Here is a 21,359-nt window from a genome sequence, read left to right as displayed (position 1 = left end):
GTTCCAACCCCCCTGCCATGGACAGGGACACCTCACACTAAAACATCTCACCCAAGGCTCCGCCCAACCTGGCCTTGAACACCGCCAGGGATGGAGCATTCACAACTTCCCTGGGCAACCCGTTCCAGTGCCTCACCACCCTCACAGTAAAGAACATCTTCCTTATATCTAACCTGAACTTTCCCTGTTTGAGTTTGAACTTATTACCCCTCGTCCTATCACTGCAGTCCCTGATGAAGGGTCCCTCCCCAGCATCCCTATAGCCCCCCTTCAGATACTGGAAGGCTGCTATGAGGTCTCCACGCAGCCTTCTCTTCTCCATGCTGAACAGCCCCAACTTTCTCAGCCTGTCTTCATACGGGAGGTGCTCCAGTCCCCTGATCATCCTCATGGCCCTCCTCTGGACTTGTTCCAACAGTTCCATGTCCAGAACTGCACACAATGTAGGTGAGGTCTCACAAGAGCAGAGAAGAGGGGCAGGATCACCTCCTTGAACCTGCTGGTCACGCTCCTTTTGGTGCAGCCCAGGATGCAGTTGGCTTTCTGGGCTGCGAGTGCACACTGAAGCTGGCTCATGTTCAGTTTCTTACCAACCAACACCCCCAAGTCCTTCTCTGCAGGGCTGCTCTGAATCTCTTCTCTGCCCAACCTGTAGCTGTGCCTGGGATTGCTCTGACCCAGGTGTAGGACCTTGCACTTGGCTTGATTGAATTTCATGAGGTTGGCATTGGCCCACCCCTCAAGCATGTCACGGTCCCTCTGGATGGCGTTCTTTCCCTCCAGTGTATCAACCAAACCACACAGCTTACAAATCATATAAGCAATTATGTGAACAGTGTTGAAATACTAGCAGCAGTTTCCCTCTAATGGAGCAGCCGATCTAGCAAGAGCACACAGAACAGCATACATGTGTCAACTTTCAAATTTGGAACAATATACAAATCACGCAATACAAAGAGTCACCACGTATTTTCTGAGCTGTGGGGTTTTCTCTCATAGAGAGAAATCCCTCCTGGGATTTCTATGGGTTTTCCTTTTAGCTCAGACTCCATGTCCTGTGATACATTCACTTTGGAAGGAGCCAGGAGTGCATTATAGAAAGTAATAAAATGAAATGTCAGTGAAGGACACAGAAGAAAGGGGACAATGATGTAAGTGATTCCCAACTTTCCTGAAACAATTGCAGTAGTTTATCCAAGTGGAAACACTTTAAGCTTTTCTTGAATGGATTTATTTTGGATCATCTGAAGGAAAAATCCCTCAGTTTTTCGTTAAAAGACGACACTTATTTACAGAATGTTGATGGAATTAAAAGAATAAATATCTTCTATTAAAAAATAAATGTACTCAAACAAGGTCTCCAGTTGGTAAATTAGTTAGGGGATTTGTGCCAATCAAAGTCTAAGTCAATCATGTTTCATTTGCATCTTGTCAGTTTTGTCAAAGGAACTTAAGATTTAGCCTCCTCTGTGAAAAGCATATCTCAATTGTGTGGTGTGTGCTTGTTCCATGCACATGAGAGATTCACAGATCAGATAATACTGCAGAATTTATATAGGAAAGCTCAACTTTTTATTTTATGTACGATTTTAGAATCTCCCTGTGTACCCTGTTGGATATACTAAAGCAAAGAGCTCAAACACTCTTATATTAGACTCTAAGACACACTTGTAACCTTGTTCATGCACTGAACTCTTAATGCATTTACCCAAAATATAGCAAATAAAATGCAACCCCAGTGAATAAGAAGCTCTGACATTATATATTAGACTGGAGCACTGGTCTTCTGCACAGACAGAGAGACATCTCCTATGTCAGAGAGCAGCATGTGCCTTGCATTTACTTTTTTGTCCTTCAAACACACGTAATCACAGTGACATCCACAAAGGCCTAAAAATCCACTATATGAATAAACACAACCCAGAGCTCTCATAGAGTAAGGAGCATTATATAAATGCTCTCTGCATAAATGGAAAAACACCACTGGTATATCACTCAAAATGATCTAAGAACAACAGTATTGGCTTCAGTCGGTATGCAATGTGACCATTTTATACTCAAGAGGATTTGATAAGATTAGTTGATGACAATCCATTCTTGAAATGCTTAAATAATGTTTATCCAGAAATGCTTGCATTGGAGAAATGACTAATAGAAATCCTTTTCTCTGACTTCCTCCTAGAATGTACAAAGTGGTGAGACAGTTTATGCTGAGAATTGATTTTTTTTAATCTACTGTGAAGTTACGTATCTACTGCTTCAATTATTTCTACTTTGTATGTATTCAATTTTCTAATTTACAGCTACAAGAGTTAAACTGAGTACTTGTGATTCTGCAGTTCTTTGCCTGGTTCTGCAGGCTGAATTATGCCCTATGAGCAGCACCACTGGCTCTACACAGGGCCTTACAGTCACCTCCTGTAACCCGTTTCCCTTAAAGATTAACAAGTGTGTAACAGACTATAATGAAACAAGCACTTGGATACCACCTCATCCCCAATTCATTCACTCTAATCCATGTCAGCACTGCACTAAAAAAGAATGGGAAGGAAAACAATTACTTCCTTTTCCTAATACCACAGGTTTGACCCTAATCACACACAAACAGTAGATGTATGTAAGAAGATTCTCATATAGCTGCTTGTCTGGAAAAAAAAAACCAAAACAACAGCTTAATGTTTTGAATATTTCTGTATTATGCTGCACATTTTACTACTTTTCACACTGTGTGTTTGGGATTGGATTTACCTCCCACCACTTCAGACATCTGACTTTCAGACTGTTCACCTTGTCTTCCCTTGTTGGCAAGCAATTCCTCTGACCTACCTTGCAGAATCTGGCAGTGAAAGTGCTTCCTTTTCTCTGTTGACTAGAAAGGCAGTGTAAAACAATTTTCAGTCACCTCAGTTGTGACAGTTGGATCTCATTGGAGGTTTACAAGACCAGTATTTACTTTCTGATTTAAAATTGATTGTGAAATACAGATGAGTCTATTAAAGTAGCCATCATTAGTCTAAGTGTAAAGAATTGCTCTGGCTTTTTCGAGAAAGCTTCAAAAAGGCAGATGCAACTGAAACATGATTTCTTTCCATTATATGCTATTTTACTCTTTCCTCAATCTGTTATTACAAGCCACAGCTGAAAATTAATCCTTTATTCATATTCTTCATAGACAGCTACATATGAATATTTTTAGTGCATGTATATCACTAGTTGATTTAAAGCTCTATTAAGGGGCTTGTTACTTATTTCCTCCTCTCTTTTCACCCTGTCCCATATGTTAAGCATTTTTTTTCTTTTTCCTGTGCACTTTTTATCTTACATAGATGGAAAAGTAACTCTTTACATGGTTTAGTGCAAGATGTCCCTGCCCATGGCAGGGGGGTTGGAACGAGATGATCTTAAGGTCCTTTCCAACCCTAACTATTCTATGATTCTGTATGATTCTATGATGATTACAGGTCTTCAAATCCAAAAGAAAATCTACATTTTAGAACTTTTACTATTGTCTTTATTCACTTTAATTGATATTATAAATTATTGTCTCCCCAGTTTTACTTATGAAGAGCTTTTTCTCCTCCCAGGCTAATGTTTTCACTGGAACTCTCATAATTAATGAAATTCACAAACTTCTCTTTTGTGTGTTGCATCTTAATCCACATTGTTCCTATCTGGTGCTACAAAAACTTGACTTCTTACAAATTCTTACTTCACCTCACTGCTACAACCCAAACCATCAGCTATTTTTCTGGCTGAGGACCTGAGAAGCTCTCATACAATCACACCTCTCCCAGGTGCTCTAGGCTCTATCTCTCTTTAACTGGCTAAATGGGCATAAACCACCATTTTTCACAATACAGACTGATACTCCTTGGAAATTACTACTCAATTTAATCTGACTTTTCCATTTTGATTTAAATTTAGTTTTCAGCATAATTTCTTATCCACAAATGGCAAGAAAAGTCACATAAAATGTCATAGTGCTCCTTTTTGTCCCTATTTACACCCTGATGCTGCTTTAGCTATAGCTTTCTCTAAAAGTGTCTTCCGAGAATTAATCACTTACAATCAGTTGGGTTTCTCCTGGTTTACATGGCATAAGCACAGACTTTCACAAACATTTTCTTATTTATTAGCACTAAGTATGTTATAACCATACAAGAATTAAAGATTTTAAAAACTGCAATTCCACAACCATTGAACTGTCCCAATCTGGTTTTTAAATACCTGTTATAGCATGACAAAAGTAGAAATAGGCATTATTATTGAAAGAGAGCTAAAAAGAAAATACTTAAAAAACAAGTAAAACCAGAGGAACATTAGCACCAATCAGTAGAAACAGAATGTCCTGGAAAAATGGAAAAAAATGTCAGAAGAAATTAAGAGTGGTAGAACTATAAACAATGACAAGAACAGTGTAATTAGGATTATTAGGCACTTCCAAGCTAAATGCTTGTGAAAAGAGCCCCCACTTGTGAAAAGTGCTGGAGACAAGGAAGGGGCCACATCTGTAGGCAGCATGGCTCTACTGTGCGCCATGAATGGTACTGAAAGGGACTGATAATGGACCATTAGCTATACAAAGCTGTGGGGAACTATGACTACTGAGTCTATAAACAGAACACAGGAGGAGGAAGAGATGGTAGCAGAGTTGTAGATGCTATATTTTTAAATCATGTCAGTTGAACTATTTTCATCATTTCTATTCTCACATCAAGCTTTTCAGATATTTTTAGATTGATTAATTTTTGATTTCCAAATAACAAAGCAGTTTCAAAAACAAATTAAGAAAAATGTCTTGGAGAATTCAGACAGTGCTGGTTGGAAGTCAAGAGCAACAGTTTAGGAAATTTTTCCAATAAATGAGAACAGTATTTTAAGTATCCTTTAGATAGCTTCGAAAAAGGGTCTTTTTGTTTTGCAAAAACAGTCCCTCAGAAAAAAATTCCTGACTGCATCTAAAATGTATATCACTACTGGAACACATATCTAATACAATGTGTACTACACAGACAAAAAGGATTTAGGAAGAACTCTTTATTTGATTTTAGCTGAAAATAGCAGAATTTGGTTCTAGCTTAAAATTTTCATTGTCTCTTGAGGATGGTTTTCAGCCGTCTTTCTTAACAGCATCTCAAAAAAGTATGAACTACAAAAGAAAAGAAAAATCATAATGATGACAATGCAAGCATTAGCAAGGATTTATTTTAAAGGTCTTTCACAGATGGCAGAGGAGCTGGTTAAGATGTTTTTGAACTCTGCTGTGGTCAACAGCTGCTTTTGAGGATGCTTTTCCTTAACTAAGAGGGAAGTACATCTGGAGGAAGTAAGCCTAATCACGGAAATGAGGAATAAAACTGGCCAGATGAACTTGCCATTAAGCGCAGTGCCCATATTCAGGTAATCCACAGTGGTTTAATTAGATATGTCTTTCAATTTGGGAAAAGCTGCTTCTGAAGCCTCATTGATGCAAGAAGCTTATCACCTCTTATAGTTGCTCTTACTGAGAGAGTTTTACCCTAAAACAATTCACCATGAAATCATTACCCAAGCTACAAATCTTGCCTGGAAGCATGTACAATATGCACTATTTTGACTTGCTGCAAAACATCTATCTTCTGTTCCAGTTTAAGGCAGAAAAAGAAAAGAAGTCACATCTATACAAAATAGGGCGGTTGGCACATAACACTTCTGGAGTGAGCAATACAGTGTTTGTCCCCATTCTAAGAAGGGATAGGAAGGCATGTAACACTTCTGGAGTGAGCAATACAGTGTTTGTCCCCATTCTAAGAAGGGATAGGAAGGCATGTAACACTTCTGGAGTGAGCAATACAGTGTTTGTCCCCATTCTAAGAAGGGATAGGAAAATTGTTAAAAAAGAAAATCAAATTCGCATTTTTTATTTACCAAAAAGACAACAGTACCCAGTTAAAATCAACACTACACCATTACTAAAGAATGGCAAATGGATTAACTTCAGAGAGAATAATTGACCAATTACAAGAACAGCTGTCTTATTCTTCCCACTCACTAGATGGGACAGGTAGATAGAGAAAACAAGACAAAAATAAGGACACCACATTGCTTGCTAGAGTAGTATTTTAGCCATTCTGAAATACATTAAAGCAAAGGGGGTGTCACATCCAAATATAGATATATGCAGAGCTATGTTGTTCTGCACTGTTGTCTTCATGGCATAACCCCATCATCCTTAACTTTGGGGAACCCTGGTAAAAAGTAAGAGCAGTGCTAAAGCCTGAGAATCTAAATGCTTTAATTCACAGCATATCCAGTAACAGGATTTTGTTTTCATTCCTAGCAGATTCTCTTTCTGCTAGAAGGCTCAGGAGACAGCAAAATGCAGCCAACAACCTCATAAAATAGATCTTGTCAGACAACTACAGCTTCCTTAAAAAAACTAATGAGCAGTTTGGTCTTTTTTAATGAGAAAAAGCAACAGAACACTGTCTAGCTCCAAGAGTTTTCATTATAATTCTGACATTTGGACTGTTTCACTTTTTTAACTTTTCATTTTTCCTTTGTCAGTTTGATGCAAATTTAAACTGGGTTTAAGTCAGTTGATGAGCAAACCACACTCAAGCACAAAGTGGTGAAATCCAGGAAGGTGGTACTGTCATTGCTATCTGTGACCATCTACGTGGTTCCCTGGAAAATTAAGAGATCCTTTTAAGCTGATCATGCCTTATACAGGGATGGGCATCAGCGTCCCCTGACCACAGATAAATTTTAAAAGTAGCTCTGTTCATCATATTTTAGTACAAACCTATCAACAAGAGTGTTTTGATGGCTATTATGCACAAAAAAGGGAAATCGCCTTTGCAGAAAAGAAACAAAAAATGCAATAATTTATATTGATAAAATACTTTTAAACTAACATTATACATTAATACTATGAACCATTCTGTGAATACGTGTACTAAGGAACATTTGTTATGGGTTCTTCCTTTTTTCTAACTTATGTTTTCTGCTGTGATTTATTCACTTACATTTCTCTCCTGACGTACTGAGAGCTCTGGCACAATTCTCCAGAGCCTTAACCTTTGATAGAATAAGGAAAGACAGCACACTATGTCTGTTTCTCACAGGCAGGGAAGCCTAGCACCAGATAGAAGCTACTGAGGATCAAAGCTCTTTGATTTCATGTTCCCTTCTCTTTGAGACAAGATATCTCAGTTAACTCCAAGCTTCTGTGAAGAAGAAATAATGAGGAGTAGAGACTACTTCATCAGGTTTTTAAACCTTACTACTAGGATCTGTGAATAATGAGGCATTCTAGAGCACATTACTATATATTCCCATGACTTAAAACAAAATTATATTGTTTTCTTGCCAATGCCTAATTCAGAATTGTTTTTTTCCAAAGCTGATTTTACAGCAACAAGGAATAGAGCACCTCACTACTGGCAAATTAAAGTCATAGAATCGTATTTGTCCCTGGAAGTGTTCAAAAACCATGTGGATTAGGTCTCCAGTGGTATGGTTTAGTGGTAGTCTTGACAGCCCTGGGGTAATGGTTGGATGTGATCTTAAAGGTCTTTTCCAACGTAGTTGATTGTATGATTCTATAGAATCATAGTTTGGATTGGAAGGGACTTTCAAAGGTTACCTGATCCAACCCCCCTGCAATAAGCAGGGACGTTTTCAACTAGACCAGGTTGCCCAGAACTACTTCATAGTCATATCATAACACAAATATATGTAAAAACAAGATATTGAGTCATTTGATTCTTCCTCCTGCAGAAGTTTGTTTTGATGCTTTCATGGAAAAAAGGAAATTGCCTCTCTCTCTTTTCTTTCTGAGGTAGTGGGAGACAAGAGGAATGTGTTAATAGTTCTAGGCATCAGTATCGATGGTATTTTTGCCACAGAAATGTTTCCCAAAGAAAAAACCAAAACCAAAGACCTGTCATTCAAGCAATGGAATTCAAGCAGTTGAGCTGTAACCCAAAGACAACTTTTGGGGAATAAGACATTGATGGCTCAGCTGTTTTAACAGCCATGTGCAGTGCTCACTGATGTTCAGACAGGAAGGTGGCAGCCTTAAGGTACACTTCAAATTAAAGTGTATTTTCCCAGACTCCAGGGGGTCCCATCAACATTTTTTCTGATTAAATATTAACAGAGGATATTCATAAGTAATACTCCTAGATGATCTAATAGAGTCAAGGCTTGCAATTACTTGAAATGAATGAGCCACAACAGCGTGTGTTGTTGCTTCAGAGTGGGTTTGCAGTACTTATGTATGTGAAAGAGCGTCAGGGAGTGTTCCTCAGAGAGCTGCTAAAAGCTGCCAGAAGGTCCTGGAGGGTGCAACAACAGAGCCAGAGAGCCCCAACACCATGCCAGGGTTATGAAACAGCCACCAGACTGGTGAGCACAATGACTTCAACTCTTCTCTGATGCTTGAAATAAGTTCCTCTGAATGCCAGCCCTCCCAGATGACTGCATTATAAAACCTGCTGAGGAAGTGCCAGGAGTACTCAAACTACATCCCCAAGGTATTCAGACACATTTTATTGTGTATTTTTAGCTGTCACGCATGGCAGCAACCACTGTTTTTGTACTACAGTAAATACCACTGTCTTCCTATACAGAAAAGTGAACTAAAGTTTAGCTTAGTACAGCGGAAAAAGTGACTGATTTACTCAGTCATTTATTTTTTTACTTTCATGGAGTACAACCTGCTATAGATGTATTAGTCTTTATCAGACAACATACCAGTCAGTTAGCTTTGCACAGAATGAAGGGCAGCAAGTATTTCACTAGAATCTATACATAACCACTGTAAGACCCAAAAATTCAAAACATCTATGGCCAAGTTAAACAGGTTAATGTGGCCATTTCTAGCAACAGATTTATATGCTCTCTGTAACATCTATGTCATTCTTCATCCTGCTCTTCTCACAAGAAGCATAGAACCTGCTGTATTTTGTCTTCCTACCTGTGCAGCAGACACAAACCTTAGGTTTTATAAAATTAGAAATGGTTGTGGAATGGGAGAAAAAAAAAATCTTCCTATAATGGATGCATGATCACAGCATATATAACTGCGCCAAAGCTTGTCCAACATTGCTTTAATTAAGATATTGCTCCCACCGAAGTTGTAACTTCATAGGCTATCTATGTGTCAAACTAGATCCTAAAGGTGCAAGATTTGCAAGAAGGGAAGGTGTCTTTACAAGACCAGCTGATGTATGTGGCGGCAGCAGAGAAGTTTCTGGGCAACACAGACTCTTTTCCTTAGGGCTAAGTACATATTTTCAAGCTGGTATTAGCATGGCCCCAGCTATTAATACTTGAAGTGGCTAGAAACTTCTCTGTGTTACATCACATATCATCTGATACATATAACACGTCTTCCACTGCAGTTCAAACACCCTCTTGACCTCAAGCACAAACACATTAACATTTTACCTCTAAACCATACATGACAAAACATATGTAAAGGGGGAAGAAGTAAGAATAAAGAAATGGAATATGAAAAAGCTGTAGAGCAGAATAACAAAACTCCTTTTTGAACTAGAATTTATGAGCAGGTGTTTATAAGGATCTTGACAGTAATTTATCTGCTAATATTTTGTAGGACAGATTATTTTACACACAGAACGATATTTAGTCACGATCAGTTTGTGCTCAAGTAACTGCTTCAATAAGTTGCAATAAGCAAACACATGCTCACTTACTTATAAACTTTGTTTTATTTTGGAACTTTTTTTGTTGAAAAATAGGTTCAGTCTATGTGATGTCTTTTGTTATGTAATGTAGAAGAGATCTTTGTATCCAGATTCAAATACTGTATATAATATAACAATGGATATTGAAAACATTGTCTGAATATAAGATTTAGTTGTGCCTAGCTTAACCAAGTTCAAAAAAAAAAAAAAAGAAAAAGAAAAAAAGGGGCTAAAGCAGGTCTCTTGGTATCTTAATATAAGTAAAAGAAGGAATATATGTTAAAATTGTAATGGGGAGGGAAAAGAAAGTTATATAAGAATATTGGAAATGTACAAGAGAGTGCTAAAACGTTTCCACGTAGGCACATGATCAAAGAGCAGATTTTCATGGTTACCTGAGAGCACAGCCTGACTTGCCAAGTGTTTGGACAGCATGCCCACTTTTATAAGGGTCAAGAAAACTGACAACCACTAGGATGAGTTTTTTTTTAATCCACTCAAGGCCCCTGAATGATTTTTTGTAAAGTGGAAATTTGTTTGCAGTTCCCTTATCAGAGTACATAAATATGTGCAAGCATATTAATTATCAAGGCAATGTTTTAGGACCATTAGGTCTCCAACAGGAATTTGTAAGCATCTAATAAAAATAGGGTTAGCTTAATTATTTCAGGCAGCATATGATGTGCTTAGATATCCACATAATCCAAGTTCCAGTTAACATATCTCGTGATCACTGAATTACTCCTATATTTTATTTTCAGATCCTGAGACTAGAGTAAAAGTAATTTGTCAAAAAATTGTTCCATTCCAAGTTACTTCAATTACTGCTTTTTTACCACAATGCTGCACGAAAACGTATCACCTCAGGTTGGGTTTTTTTTTTCATGAAAGAGTAAGCTATCACCTTAGGTTCTCTACTTACTATGAAAACAAATGAACGAAGAATATAATTTCTGCTAACAGCATCTATTCCTTTTTCTTACTGTTATTCTTGTTTCTTCCTTCAAAAAAAAAAAAAAATTATGGCATCATTTTAACTTTAATTCAAAATATAAAATGTAATGTATTCTTGGAGCTTCTTTATTTCATAACTTTTGGCATCCAAAAAGGGAGAGGTTACTTTCTCAGACTGGTCTGCCAGAACCCAAAGAATCTTGAAGTTCCCAAATATGTTGGGGATAGTGAAAAACATATGAAAGCAGTCATTTGCTGCCAAAGGGCACAGACTTCATTGACTTTGTTTTTGCAAGTCTCTGCACCTTTTAGAATAAAATGCTTTTATTGCATTTGGTAATGCATTTGATCCAAAGCCAAATGAAGTGAATGGAAGGACTCCCAGATGTTTCAGTGAGCTTTGAATGAGACTTTTTTTCTGCAGAGATTGCTCCCTGGGGAAGAAACATGCATTCATCAAGCACTGTGCATTAAAGTAACACAATATGAATGCTATGCAACTGTGTAAAATGCAGTTGCTATCACTTACTTGACTTAAAATGTCCTCAAATGTTTTGCATTATAGCATTAGAAGGAATTCATTTTCTTGGGCTGTTGTTGCTAAGGTTTGGTTTATATAAGTGTTTTAAGAAGGAAGCAATCTGAAAAATACCCAGTTAGCAGCACAATAGAGAACTCATTATTATTTCAAATGCTTCATTTGAAAGTGCTTGAAAACTTTTGATTCTGTTGATTCAACATAAGGGAAGATGTATAAAAATAAATAGAATAACAAGTGAATGGTCATTTGATTCTCTGAAGAATTCTTTTCTAACACTTCTCAACCGTTCTGCACTATTGCACATTGATATCCTTCCCTTTATTCCCCCAGCTTATATACAGCTGGGACTGTAAAATACATGAAGGCATATTCTATGTCTCCATGTCTCCCATGATGCTCAGACATGCCTTAATCTGTATTTTGATTAATACATACTGCCATTTTTGTGCTGTGGGTCTGATACTTCCAGAAGGCGTTGGATCTAAGTGTGTATTGCATGGGTGTATGGTAGGTTACATCAGATTCCTGATTTGTGTGCCGTAGAGTTTCTCTGCATAGGTGAAGTCCCACAGACCCTAGCTGCAAGCAGGCTCCCTGGTTCATATTTGGAGCTCACACAGAAAGCTCAGGGTTTCATGAGGTTTTCCTTGCAGTGTGTGGCCACACTGATGACCCAGCTGACAACCAGGATTTCTGCTCAGCTGGCTGATCGGCAAGAGTTTCTGGTGTAGCTGGGTGCATAAACATTTATCTAGTCAAAGACCCTAAGGGGAAAATGATAATAAAACCAGAGGAATCCAGACACAGAATATCAGATGTGGGTAAGATGTACACATATGAATGTGTGGGAAGGGGAACTGATCATAGAAACCCTGCTATTTTGGATCACCATTCTTGGGCATCCCAGCAATGGATTAGCTGAACTGCAGAGAAGGTATTCAAGCCCAGCTTTCTGGATGAGTTCCTCACCACCTCCTAACACAACCAGTAAGGGTAACTCTGGTTACAGGACCCCTCACTATGCTTCTGTAACAAACACAAAATAATTTCATCACTGTAATAGATTTTAACATCCTGGTGAGTACTTTTTTGCAGATACTCCCTATACAGAAAATCATTACTTCGTCTCCATGAAGGAAGCAGGATGCAGTATTTCTCAGCTTATGTTAAAACTGTAGAGGAAGAGAACCTTTCTGCTTTCTGAAACAGGCACTAGAGAACAGTATTAGCTTTTCTGGGATATAACCTCTCTCATGGTTTATTCTCACCTTTTATAACAAAGAAATCAACTTTGTGGAAGAATAAGGAAAAAAAAAGTATATTTTTTTATCACTGTGTTGCTTACATTGGAATATAACCCTCTATTCTTACCCAGAATTTTAAAACACTCCAAAGATAATAATTCTACAGAAATACTACAGAATTTACCAAAGAAATATAATTGCACTTAATTTAGAAGAGGCTTTCTAGGTGTTTCCCTTATGTGCAGCAAACATGAACCTCAGTTGGAATTAATTGCATTCTTTCCTTTTCTTTAATTTTTTTCTTTTTAGTAGTCTCAATCTTATGCTTAATTTTTGACACCAGAGTGCTTAATGTCATTATGAAATCTGTGTATAACAATGAATATTGGTTATTAATACAGAAAAGAGCAGTTCTAAGTAAACAGAACTCTGTCATGTAATCCTGTACCAGGGTTGAGAACAATATGTATGTAATTACTTCTGAACAGTAACACTTTAATCATTTATATAGTAACTTGGAAACAGACAGAATATCTGACCAGTAATCTTATCACAGTTCTTCTGTGTTTTTTTTAGGTTCCTTTTAAAGTGGTGAATTTTAATGATTAATGATTTGATTTATTTTTTTTTTTTTTGCTTGTGTGTGCGTGGTAAAGAGCTGCTAAAATAGAGAAGAATGAGAAGAAGCTCTTAGCATGTGGCAGTATGAAACTGAAGGTAAATTGTAAAGTTAAGTTGTATAGATGTGTGTTGTTAAGAACAGGACAAAAAGAAGGATGGGGGAAAATAGAACTTTTATATTCAAATGTAGGTTGCTTTATTGCTTTCAGAAAGCAAGGTTGCATCTCTTTCAGTAGTCTCGCAAAAATAAACCTGTCATATCTTATTCTGTTAGAATTCATGCTTGGAGCAATTTTTAAATGGATGTTTTATCGACAGCCTAACTTCCCGTGTCATAGCAGTATGTAGAAGGACTTAAAAAAAACCATTACTTTTAAAGACCCATTTGGGGACTTAACAGTGATTTGATTCAGTTTTTATTTTTATCTCTAAATGCATTTCAGCTGGACAGATTTTGGTAGTAAGTTACAGAAGAGGTTTTAAAATAGCTATGTGCCTGCAACAACAAAAACTTTCTGCTTTGTGTAAGGAATCAGATACTGATGGTGGGATGTGTTTGCACACAAAGCCCATTTTGAAGCACTTTTATTTTGGTCAGTCCCATGTTTCTTTGGGCACCTGTGTCATCCAAGGCAGGAGTCAGAACCTTCAAAATTCCCCATGCATGTTAGTTCACTTATATAGAGAATAAAACTAAAGTACAGCTGAGCTGAGTTACACAATGAAATTGCAACAATCGGATGTGGCCTGACAGAAATAAGGTGTTGGGCTACCTGGTGAGGTACTTTCCCTTAGTGCTTATCTTCTGGCAAAAGAACACAATAAGAAAGGAGAAGATGGAGTAGGGTCAGAGCATCACTGTTCTCTGATAGCTGCTGTGAAAATGTATTTATTCCTGAGGCTGGAGGAGAAACTCTCCACTATTCAAATAGACACAATCAACAAATTCTGGATATGACCACTTCTTCTACTTAGCAAAAGCCCAGAAAATTATCCAGCAAATACTTTTCTGCTCAAACAAGGCAGAATACAAAAGCAAAAAACATTTCAGCTGGATCAAAGGCATATGACAAAAAGTATTTCTAAAGCATCAGCATTTTGGGCATGCTAACACTGCAGAGCTTCTTGGCAGCTTATGTTTGCCCAGTTGGAAATGTGGATAGAAATCTCCACTAACGTGATTGTACCATCTCTAATTCCAGTTAATTTGGAAGAAACTTGAAATATAACACATGGATTCATGCAGTACCACCTAGACACAGTGTTCATTGACTTTAAATTTTCTATGTACAGAGTCTGTATGCTCCTTGCCAACATTATCTCTTTGTTGACTTTCTTTTCATAGTGTTCACTTCGCAATATTGACTGAATTGTCTGAAAAAAATGTTTAAGAAATTATCCATTTGAAATGGATGTGAAGTTAATATACAAAAGACTTTCAGTTTGCATGGAAAATTATACATATCTCCAAGTGAACAAGTGAAGCTGAATCAACTGTTTTAGTCACCAGATTTTTAAGTGATATCTTCTCATTACCAACAAAAGAGTAACGCAATCTGTGCAGTTTTTGAAGTTGCCCTATATATATATCTATATCTATATATATATATACACACTCCACTTGAACAAATCACAGTATTTGGAATGTGACTAAATGTGATTCTGAGGATAAAGTAGCACAAAATACAACATGCTTTTTGGAATGGATCATGTTCTATACAAACACTCAAAAATCTGTGCTTTTCATTGCTGCTGTGATCCCAATCCATGTGATGCTGGACTTCTGTAAAGAGAGACTATATCTCATGACTCCTTAGACTATTGTAAACTGACCTACCTTTGAGCTCTATCCCTGAAAACTGTAAAACCTAGGCATGCACATGAAATTCTGCTGGGACTACTATCAGCAGAAGCATTCAGGCTGTGCCTATGCTGAAAAGAGCTGTCAGCGTGACTAAACACAGAATCCAATTTGTAATCTGTAAAACCATCTACAGCATCTGGCCTGGATTAAAAAAAAATAACACAAAATTTTAGTGAGTGTATTTTTGTGCATAGAAAAGATAAAGGTCTGCAGACAACACTTGAATGAGAACGTGGACAAATTCTGACATGAAGCAAAGACATCAGCAGTTCCTCACTGAAAAGATTCTCCAGAGAAACCTTCTAGGTGTATACATGTGTTATATACGTATATGTGTGTGTGTTTTATATATACCTGTCTTTTATGTATGTTTATATATACGTTGAACCAAGTGCCACATCTAGAAACACCAATTTATCATGAAGTCTAACATTCTAGAAAAGACCAGAGTTTATAAAGTACCCAGTCAAACAGAATGAAAGCACTTTCAGAAATCCAGTTAGGTACCCAAATACTTCAGAAAATCTGGCTTTGACATACTGAAAACTGAGTCTCAGAATCAGCAGAAACTCTAAAAATCCATACGGTTGAATCCTCTAGCCGTCCCACAAACCAGCAGAAACCTGCCTGAATCCAAATGCAAGAGGACTGCAAGTTTAACATCACATTGTTACCACTTTCTCATGTATCCTTATCAGATGCAAATTTACACAGATCTTTGAGAAACTTAAAGAGTAGTACAAATACTTCTTGCTAGTAACAAATTGGTGGTGTGAAATTATTTCCTTACTTTTGGGAGGGAAGCTCTTGATCCTGAGCTTTGCGTGGTCATTGTCAAAACTGTAGTGATACCCAGTGCGACTCTAGCTGGAGCAGCATCCATGTTGATCCAGAAAGAAACCCAGGACAAAATGACAATCAGCAGGCTAGGAATGTACATCTGGATTAAATAGTATCCCATCTGACGCTCCAAATGAAACTTGACTTCAATGCATGTAAACTTTCCTAGAACATGAAATTACTTTCATAAATGCTTTTTGCACATTTTTATCTCATTTTACAAACATAAGTCAGGTGCATGGCCTGTTTCCTAATCTAAGAGTATAACCAGGTCCTGATACACAATTGCAAGTCAGCCATTTGTTTCACACTAGCCTAGGGGACGCATGGGACCTTTGAAGTAAGCTGTACCCAGTTCTTCACATTAACTGAGAAAACAAATATTAGCACAGCAGTTTCACCTCCAGAATATATATGTTCCAGAAAATGTAATGTTTTTTTGTGTTTTTTTTCTCAGATTTCAGTGAGATTCTATTTTAGTCAAATATGTTTAGTCCTAAAAGGAGACGGCATTTTCCTATTTTAATGACATGAGATTAAGAAAATGTATTTAAAAAAAAAAAAAATTTAAAAACTGCTAGTCTTACAGCCCTATGATATATCACACACCTTCTCATTCTGGTCATGTCATTTGCCTGTATCTGTGGATAACATTTTGCAGCAGAATCAACTCAAGACCTACTTTGAATTTTGTCAATAGTCTAATTCCAGGAACCCACAACAATCTCTTTGTGGGAGGGGAGTGATTCTTCAAACAGATAGCTGCTCCACAGGGGTAGCAGAGGATGGAAGTTTAGGATTGCCTGACAGCAGAGCTAGTTGTTCAGTGGGGGATGCATAGCCCTGAGCTGCAACATCTACTGATGCAGTCACCATGACTTTTCTACGAATTACTGTGGGTTAGGTACTGTGAAGGCTGTCATTTGAGGCAGACTACACCAAGTATGATAAATACTGTCACTCCTGAGGTTTCATGCTTATGGTTTCAGAGGACCTCTCTTGTGCTGGTTGGTCAAATGCATAAAGATGCCTTGTTTCTCATTCATCCTTTCGGGAGAAATGAGCTATTTTTTCCTCCTTTTGTGATGTACACATATTTTTCTGCTAGTCTAGAAAGCTGAATGGCAGCGTGTGAGAGTTGGCACAAAGGACAATGCAGAGGCTGCTTGACAAAGAAAGCAGGGGAGAAGAACTGAATAGTACCTTCTGGCAGGACAGAAGCTCTGAAATGAGTGGCTGGACCTGTGACTCTAAAGGCAGACTCTGAGACATGGATAATAACTGATCCTGTCCCCCCAAGGGGACTCCAGAGGAGTGAGGTGGCCATGGCATGAAAGAAGCCCTACCTGCTGAATGCTCTCCAGATTCCTGGGGCACAACCTGGACAGTGTAAGCAGGACAAAGCTAAATAGTACAGCTTTTATTCACATTTTAATTTCACACCAAATCTGAAGGAGCACACTACAGAGAAGGCAGAATGTGGGTGCCTCTAAGCAAAATTTTTTTTGCTTGAATACTGCTTGTCAGTTCCCCTTGCCAAACTACACACTTTCAACTTCTGATACCTACACGTTTATTTTGTTTTATTACATATAATGGAAGCTTTTTTTATCCATTGTGGGGAGTCTTCCTAGATATATAAGGAAGCTATTGCCTGTGATCTCCCTTCTCCCTTACTTTCAGTATTTGTCCCTGCAAAGTAGTTAGAAAAGAAGATGAACTCTGTTATTCAGAGTTTGAGTCATACGGTGGGAAATAATTTATGTTTTATATATACTTATTGGAATTTACTCTTGATTATCCCCTCTAAGTATGAGAAGTCACAGCAGTCCCCCTTTCCACAGGTCTTAGACTGTGTAATCGTGAAGTTTTCTTTCCTTGGCACTTTGGGCCCCAAAATGCAAAGCTGCATTTATAAAAATGAAAAACAGTACCTGTCTATTCATAAGAAATTAATGTGACTTTATTTTTGGCAGAAGCAGAACCTCTCATGCTGTATTATTTCAGTCAGCAAAACAAATGTATTTGATGCAACTGGATTCACTCTTATGATGAAATCATGAAAAAGCTATTTTAGATGAGAGGGATTATATTTAATCCCAGCAAGCACCCAGCAAACTGTTCTCTAAGTGCTGTCCCCATTAAATAACTCCAAGCAGCTAGATCAAAATTTTAACAGAGTTCTGTCTTCTCTGTAAAGCTAAAGACAGAAAACACAGCATTTGAGACTTCAAAACAGCAAATATGAGAAAAACACTGGAGTAGTAAACAAACATTTAATTTCCCATGCCTGTACAATATTCATATCAGCAATGAAAGCATTGTCCTTTCAAATACTATGCCTCATAAATTAGACCACACATAAAAGCTGGTGAAAATTTTATATTTTTCCTCACTGGCAATTTGATATGCTGGAGAAAAATATCAAGTTCAGAAAAAATCAGTACTTTAAAAGTGATGAATCAATATTTAAGAAAAGATTCACTTTGTTAAATTGTTCCATTTTAAGGAAATTAAGACAGCTAGATTTTTTATTATTTTTTAAGACCTTAAATTCCTTACTGATTTTAAGAATATTAGAATATGTATACTAAAATACCTTCAATGAAATTAAAGAAAATTTGGAAACAAAATCTTTTAAACACAAAATCAAAAGGGAGAATATTTCTTCTTTTTTTTTTAGATGTAAAAAATAAGTGTGGCTGAAAAGACTTTTGATTTCAATTTTTTTTTGTTTTACCTCTTTTTCCTTTGTCAATTGACACAAAATACCATTAAGGTGATTGTAGAAAAAAGAACAAACATAGTATAATGCTTACCAGTGTTGTAATGTTTTGTGCAATAACCAAGTTCTTTATCTTCTTTCAAAATAAACTGTGGCAAGGTTAAACCTTCTGCAACTTGCACAGGTCCATCGCTTAGCCACTCAAATATCAGATCATTCATAGTGTAGCCAACTACAATAAAGAAATTAGAGTTTGTTAGATGTTAGCTGACTGGAAAACATCAAAAACAAATATTATTATGTCCAAGAAGCATGTGTTTTATTGCAATACGTGTTATATTTTTAAACTGTCAGGTTAACAGCGGTGTTACTGCTGTTACTTGCCAGTTACTATTACTGCGCTATTATTCTGTAGCACAAGTAGCAGCATTCTGAAATACTGCCCTAGTTTGCCACTAAAAAGTAATTTTGCTGGCCCATCAAAGATACCGTTTACAACTGAAATGACATTTCTCTGTGCTTACATGTCAGCCTGCTTTATTTATTTGCTTTATTTTCATCATCTTTGATGATGGAGTTGGTATGCACCAACAAAACAAAGGCTTCTAAACTGCCTTTGCTGAAAAGAAAACAGCAGCTTTTATAAACCTGTGAGCTAACCAGTGAGAGGTGTGAAGGGAAAAGAGAGGCTTTGATTCACACAAGAATCTTTTTGACTGCAATGGCTACATCTTTATGGGTAAATCAGGGCCTTGGGCAACATAGTCTAGCATGCCTCCCTGCCCATGTCGGAGGGTTGGAAGTAGGTGATCTTAAGGTCCTTTCCAACCCTAACCATTCTATAAATCTATAATTCTCTGGGCACAAAGGCAGGTGGTAGCCTACAGCTAATATCCATACAGCTAAACCTATTCTCCCCTCTCCAAAAAACCCAAGGTGACCTGGCACCTACTGACTATTGGGAACGATTGCTATTGCGTGCTGTTATCTGAGCTGCCCCTGGTTTTGTCTGTTACCTGGTACAGGTTGAAATGGTGCCACAGTTTGTGCTGACAGCTACATGGTACGAATGGGTGCATGCTAGTACCCAAGTCCGTGCCTTTGCCATGTTTAGCTTACCAGCATAAATATACTAATAAGACTTCTGCTTTATTAGGTATGTTGCTTTCATTTTTCAAAAGACTATAGCATGTCTCAATCAGACATGTGTACTAATCCCTGACTGTGTACTAATTGCTTTTACTTTCCCAAGATTTAAAAATTTCTCCTGCACAGCATTGTTGTGGTTATTGCTGGAAGTGAGGTGAAGTGCCCAAGGAGGCAGAAAGGGAAGAGAACAGGAACAGCACAGAGACAAGGGACCTGCATGACACATTCATGGACAGTTAAATCACTGTTCCTCCATGATTTTCCCTTACAAAATAGGAATATTGAGTTTCACCACATAAATACAATATTGTAGATACTATCTAACCACCAAATGTGAAGGTAAAATCTCATTCTTAACAGAAAAAGCAGTTGGACACTCACAGCTCTCTAGCTGCATTGTACATGTTTGTACATCCATAGGAAAATTCTTCAAGTCCATGGGACAGGATAAGGTTAAAGTAAGCCTAAAATGGGGGGGGGGGGGGGGGGAGAAAAAAAGAAAAAAGAAAGAAAAGAAAAAGAAGCTTTTGTTAGAAATCTATAGATTTTATCCGAAGTCCCATATTTAGAGTTTAAAGGATAAAAAACAAATCTTAACAACTCAGAGACTGGGCTCACTCTCCCCTCTAAAATTTTAGGGATGTGAGAACTGTGAAGACAGAATGTGTGAGCAAACTGGGCACTCACTGGCTGTGACAGCTGAGCAGAACAGAGACAGAGAAGACAACATCAGGATAGTAAGAAACACTCTCCACTAATGTACCAGTGAATGTTTGATGTGCATTACTGAACCCAAATAATGCAAAAGCTAAAATGTCTCATCACGGGACACACACTTTTAAGCTTTGTTTTGGAAAAGCAAAGGAAGAAAACAAGTATGGGTTTTTGCAACAGAGAGTGCTTTCGTTGTGTATGAGATCTATTTCCAGCACTTCATTCTTACTGCTTAGCAATTAAAAGAAAGAAAAAAATCATACAGTAGAAGCAAGAATCACATAGCATTTAAAGAGTGCAGATAGAAGAAAGTAAGCCTAAAGGAACATTATCATACAAACTAAATTTCTCTCTTAGTAGTTCAGTTGTTTTGTCCCAGATAAAGGCTAATTTCACTTAGATAAGAACATTCTTAATGTATCTTTCTACCCCCCCCCCTTTTTTTTTTAATTTAATTTTCCACATTTGATTGAAATCTGTTTCAAGATTTCTTCTCTGATTTATTTCTTTTATTTTTTATATGGGGAGAGGAAACCATTTTTAACAAACCAAGATACTGGATGATATCATTACAAACAACTGACTGCTTTGAAAAACAGAATTGTTAAGATTTTGGTTCAAATATAAAAAGAATAAATTTTTATTCCAGATAAACTTCAGTATATAAAGCCATCTTGACACAAAGAAAGCAAATAAATAAAAAGATGAGAACTAAATTTTCTGATTTGAATGTACACCGAAATGCTGACACAGTACAATGAGAACAATTTTTTAATAGTGCCAGTGAACCCACAGGCTAGCTGCTAACTCTGAAAATATGTTGTCCCACAGACAAATGTGATCTCTATGGAGAAATAGTTCACTAAGTTCTGTCTCCCCTAGTGGTTTTGTGCTTCTCACTACATATAGTTGATTCAGGTTCTTCCAGTTTATTTCTTTGTCATGTGACTCTTTAGGGATGGCCTGATTGGGTTTTTATAGCCCTAATGTCCTGCCATCAAATCACTATGAC

At 37.3% G+C, this 21,359-nt stretch overlaps 1 protein-coding gene across 4 annotated transcripts in view; it reads right to left on the bottom strand.

Moving 5' to 3' along the window:
- The window catches only part of GLRA2 (glycine receptor alpha 2), a 124,332-nt gene that overhangs the window by 64,051 nt on the left and 38,922 nt on the right, over window positions 1-21,359 (bottom strand). For all 4 annotated transcript variants that reach the window (XM_061459960.1, XM_061459961.1, XM_061459963.1 and 1 more), the window contains 3 exons: window positions 20,015-20,097; window positions 18,579-18,716; window positions 15,710-15,924 (listed from right to left, as the gene is read on the bottom strand). In XM_061459960.1, coding sequence (XP_061315944.1) covers window positions 15,710-15,924; window positions 18,579-18,716; window positions 20,015-20,097 — 436 coding nt within the window. The remainder of the gene's footprint in view (window positions 1-15,709; window positions 15,925-18,578; window positions 18,717-20,014; window positions 20,098-21,359) is intronic.

This window comes from Pezoporus flaviventris, unplaced genomic scaffold (assembly GCF_033815535.1).
Source record: "Pezoporus flaviventris isolate CSIRO_AGI_PZ_B2104156 unplaced genomic scaffold, CSIRO_AGI_Pfla_v1 ptg000030l, whole genome shotgun sequence".
In the NCBI taxonomy this organism is placed as follows: domain Eukaryota; kingdom Metazoa; phylum Chordata; class Aves; order Psittaciformes; family Psittacidae; genus Pezoporus; species Pezoporus flaviventris.
This window is presented reverse-complemented; position numbering and strand designations above follow the sequence as displayed.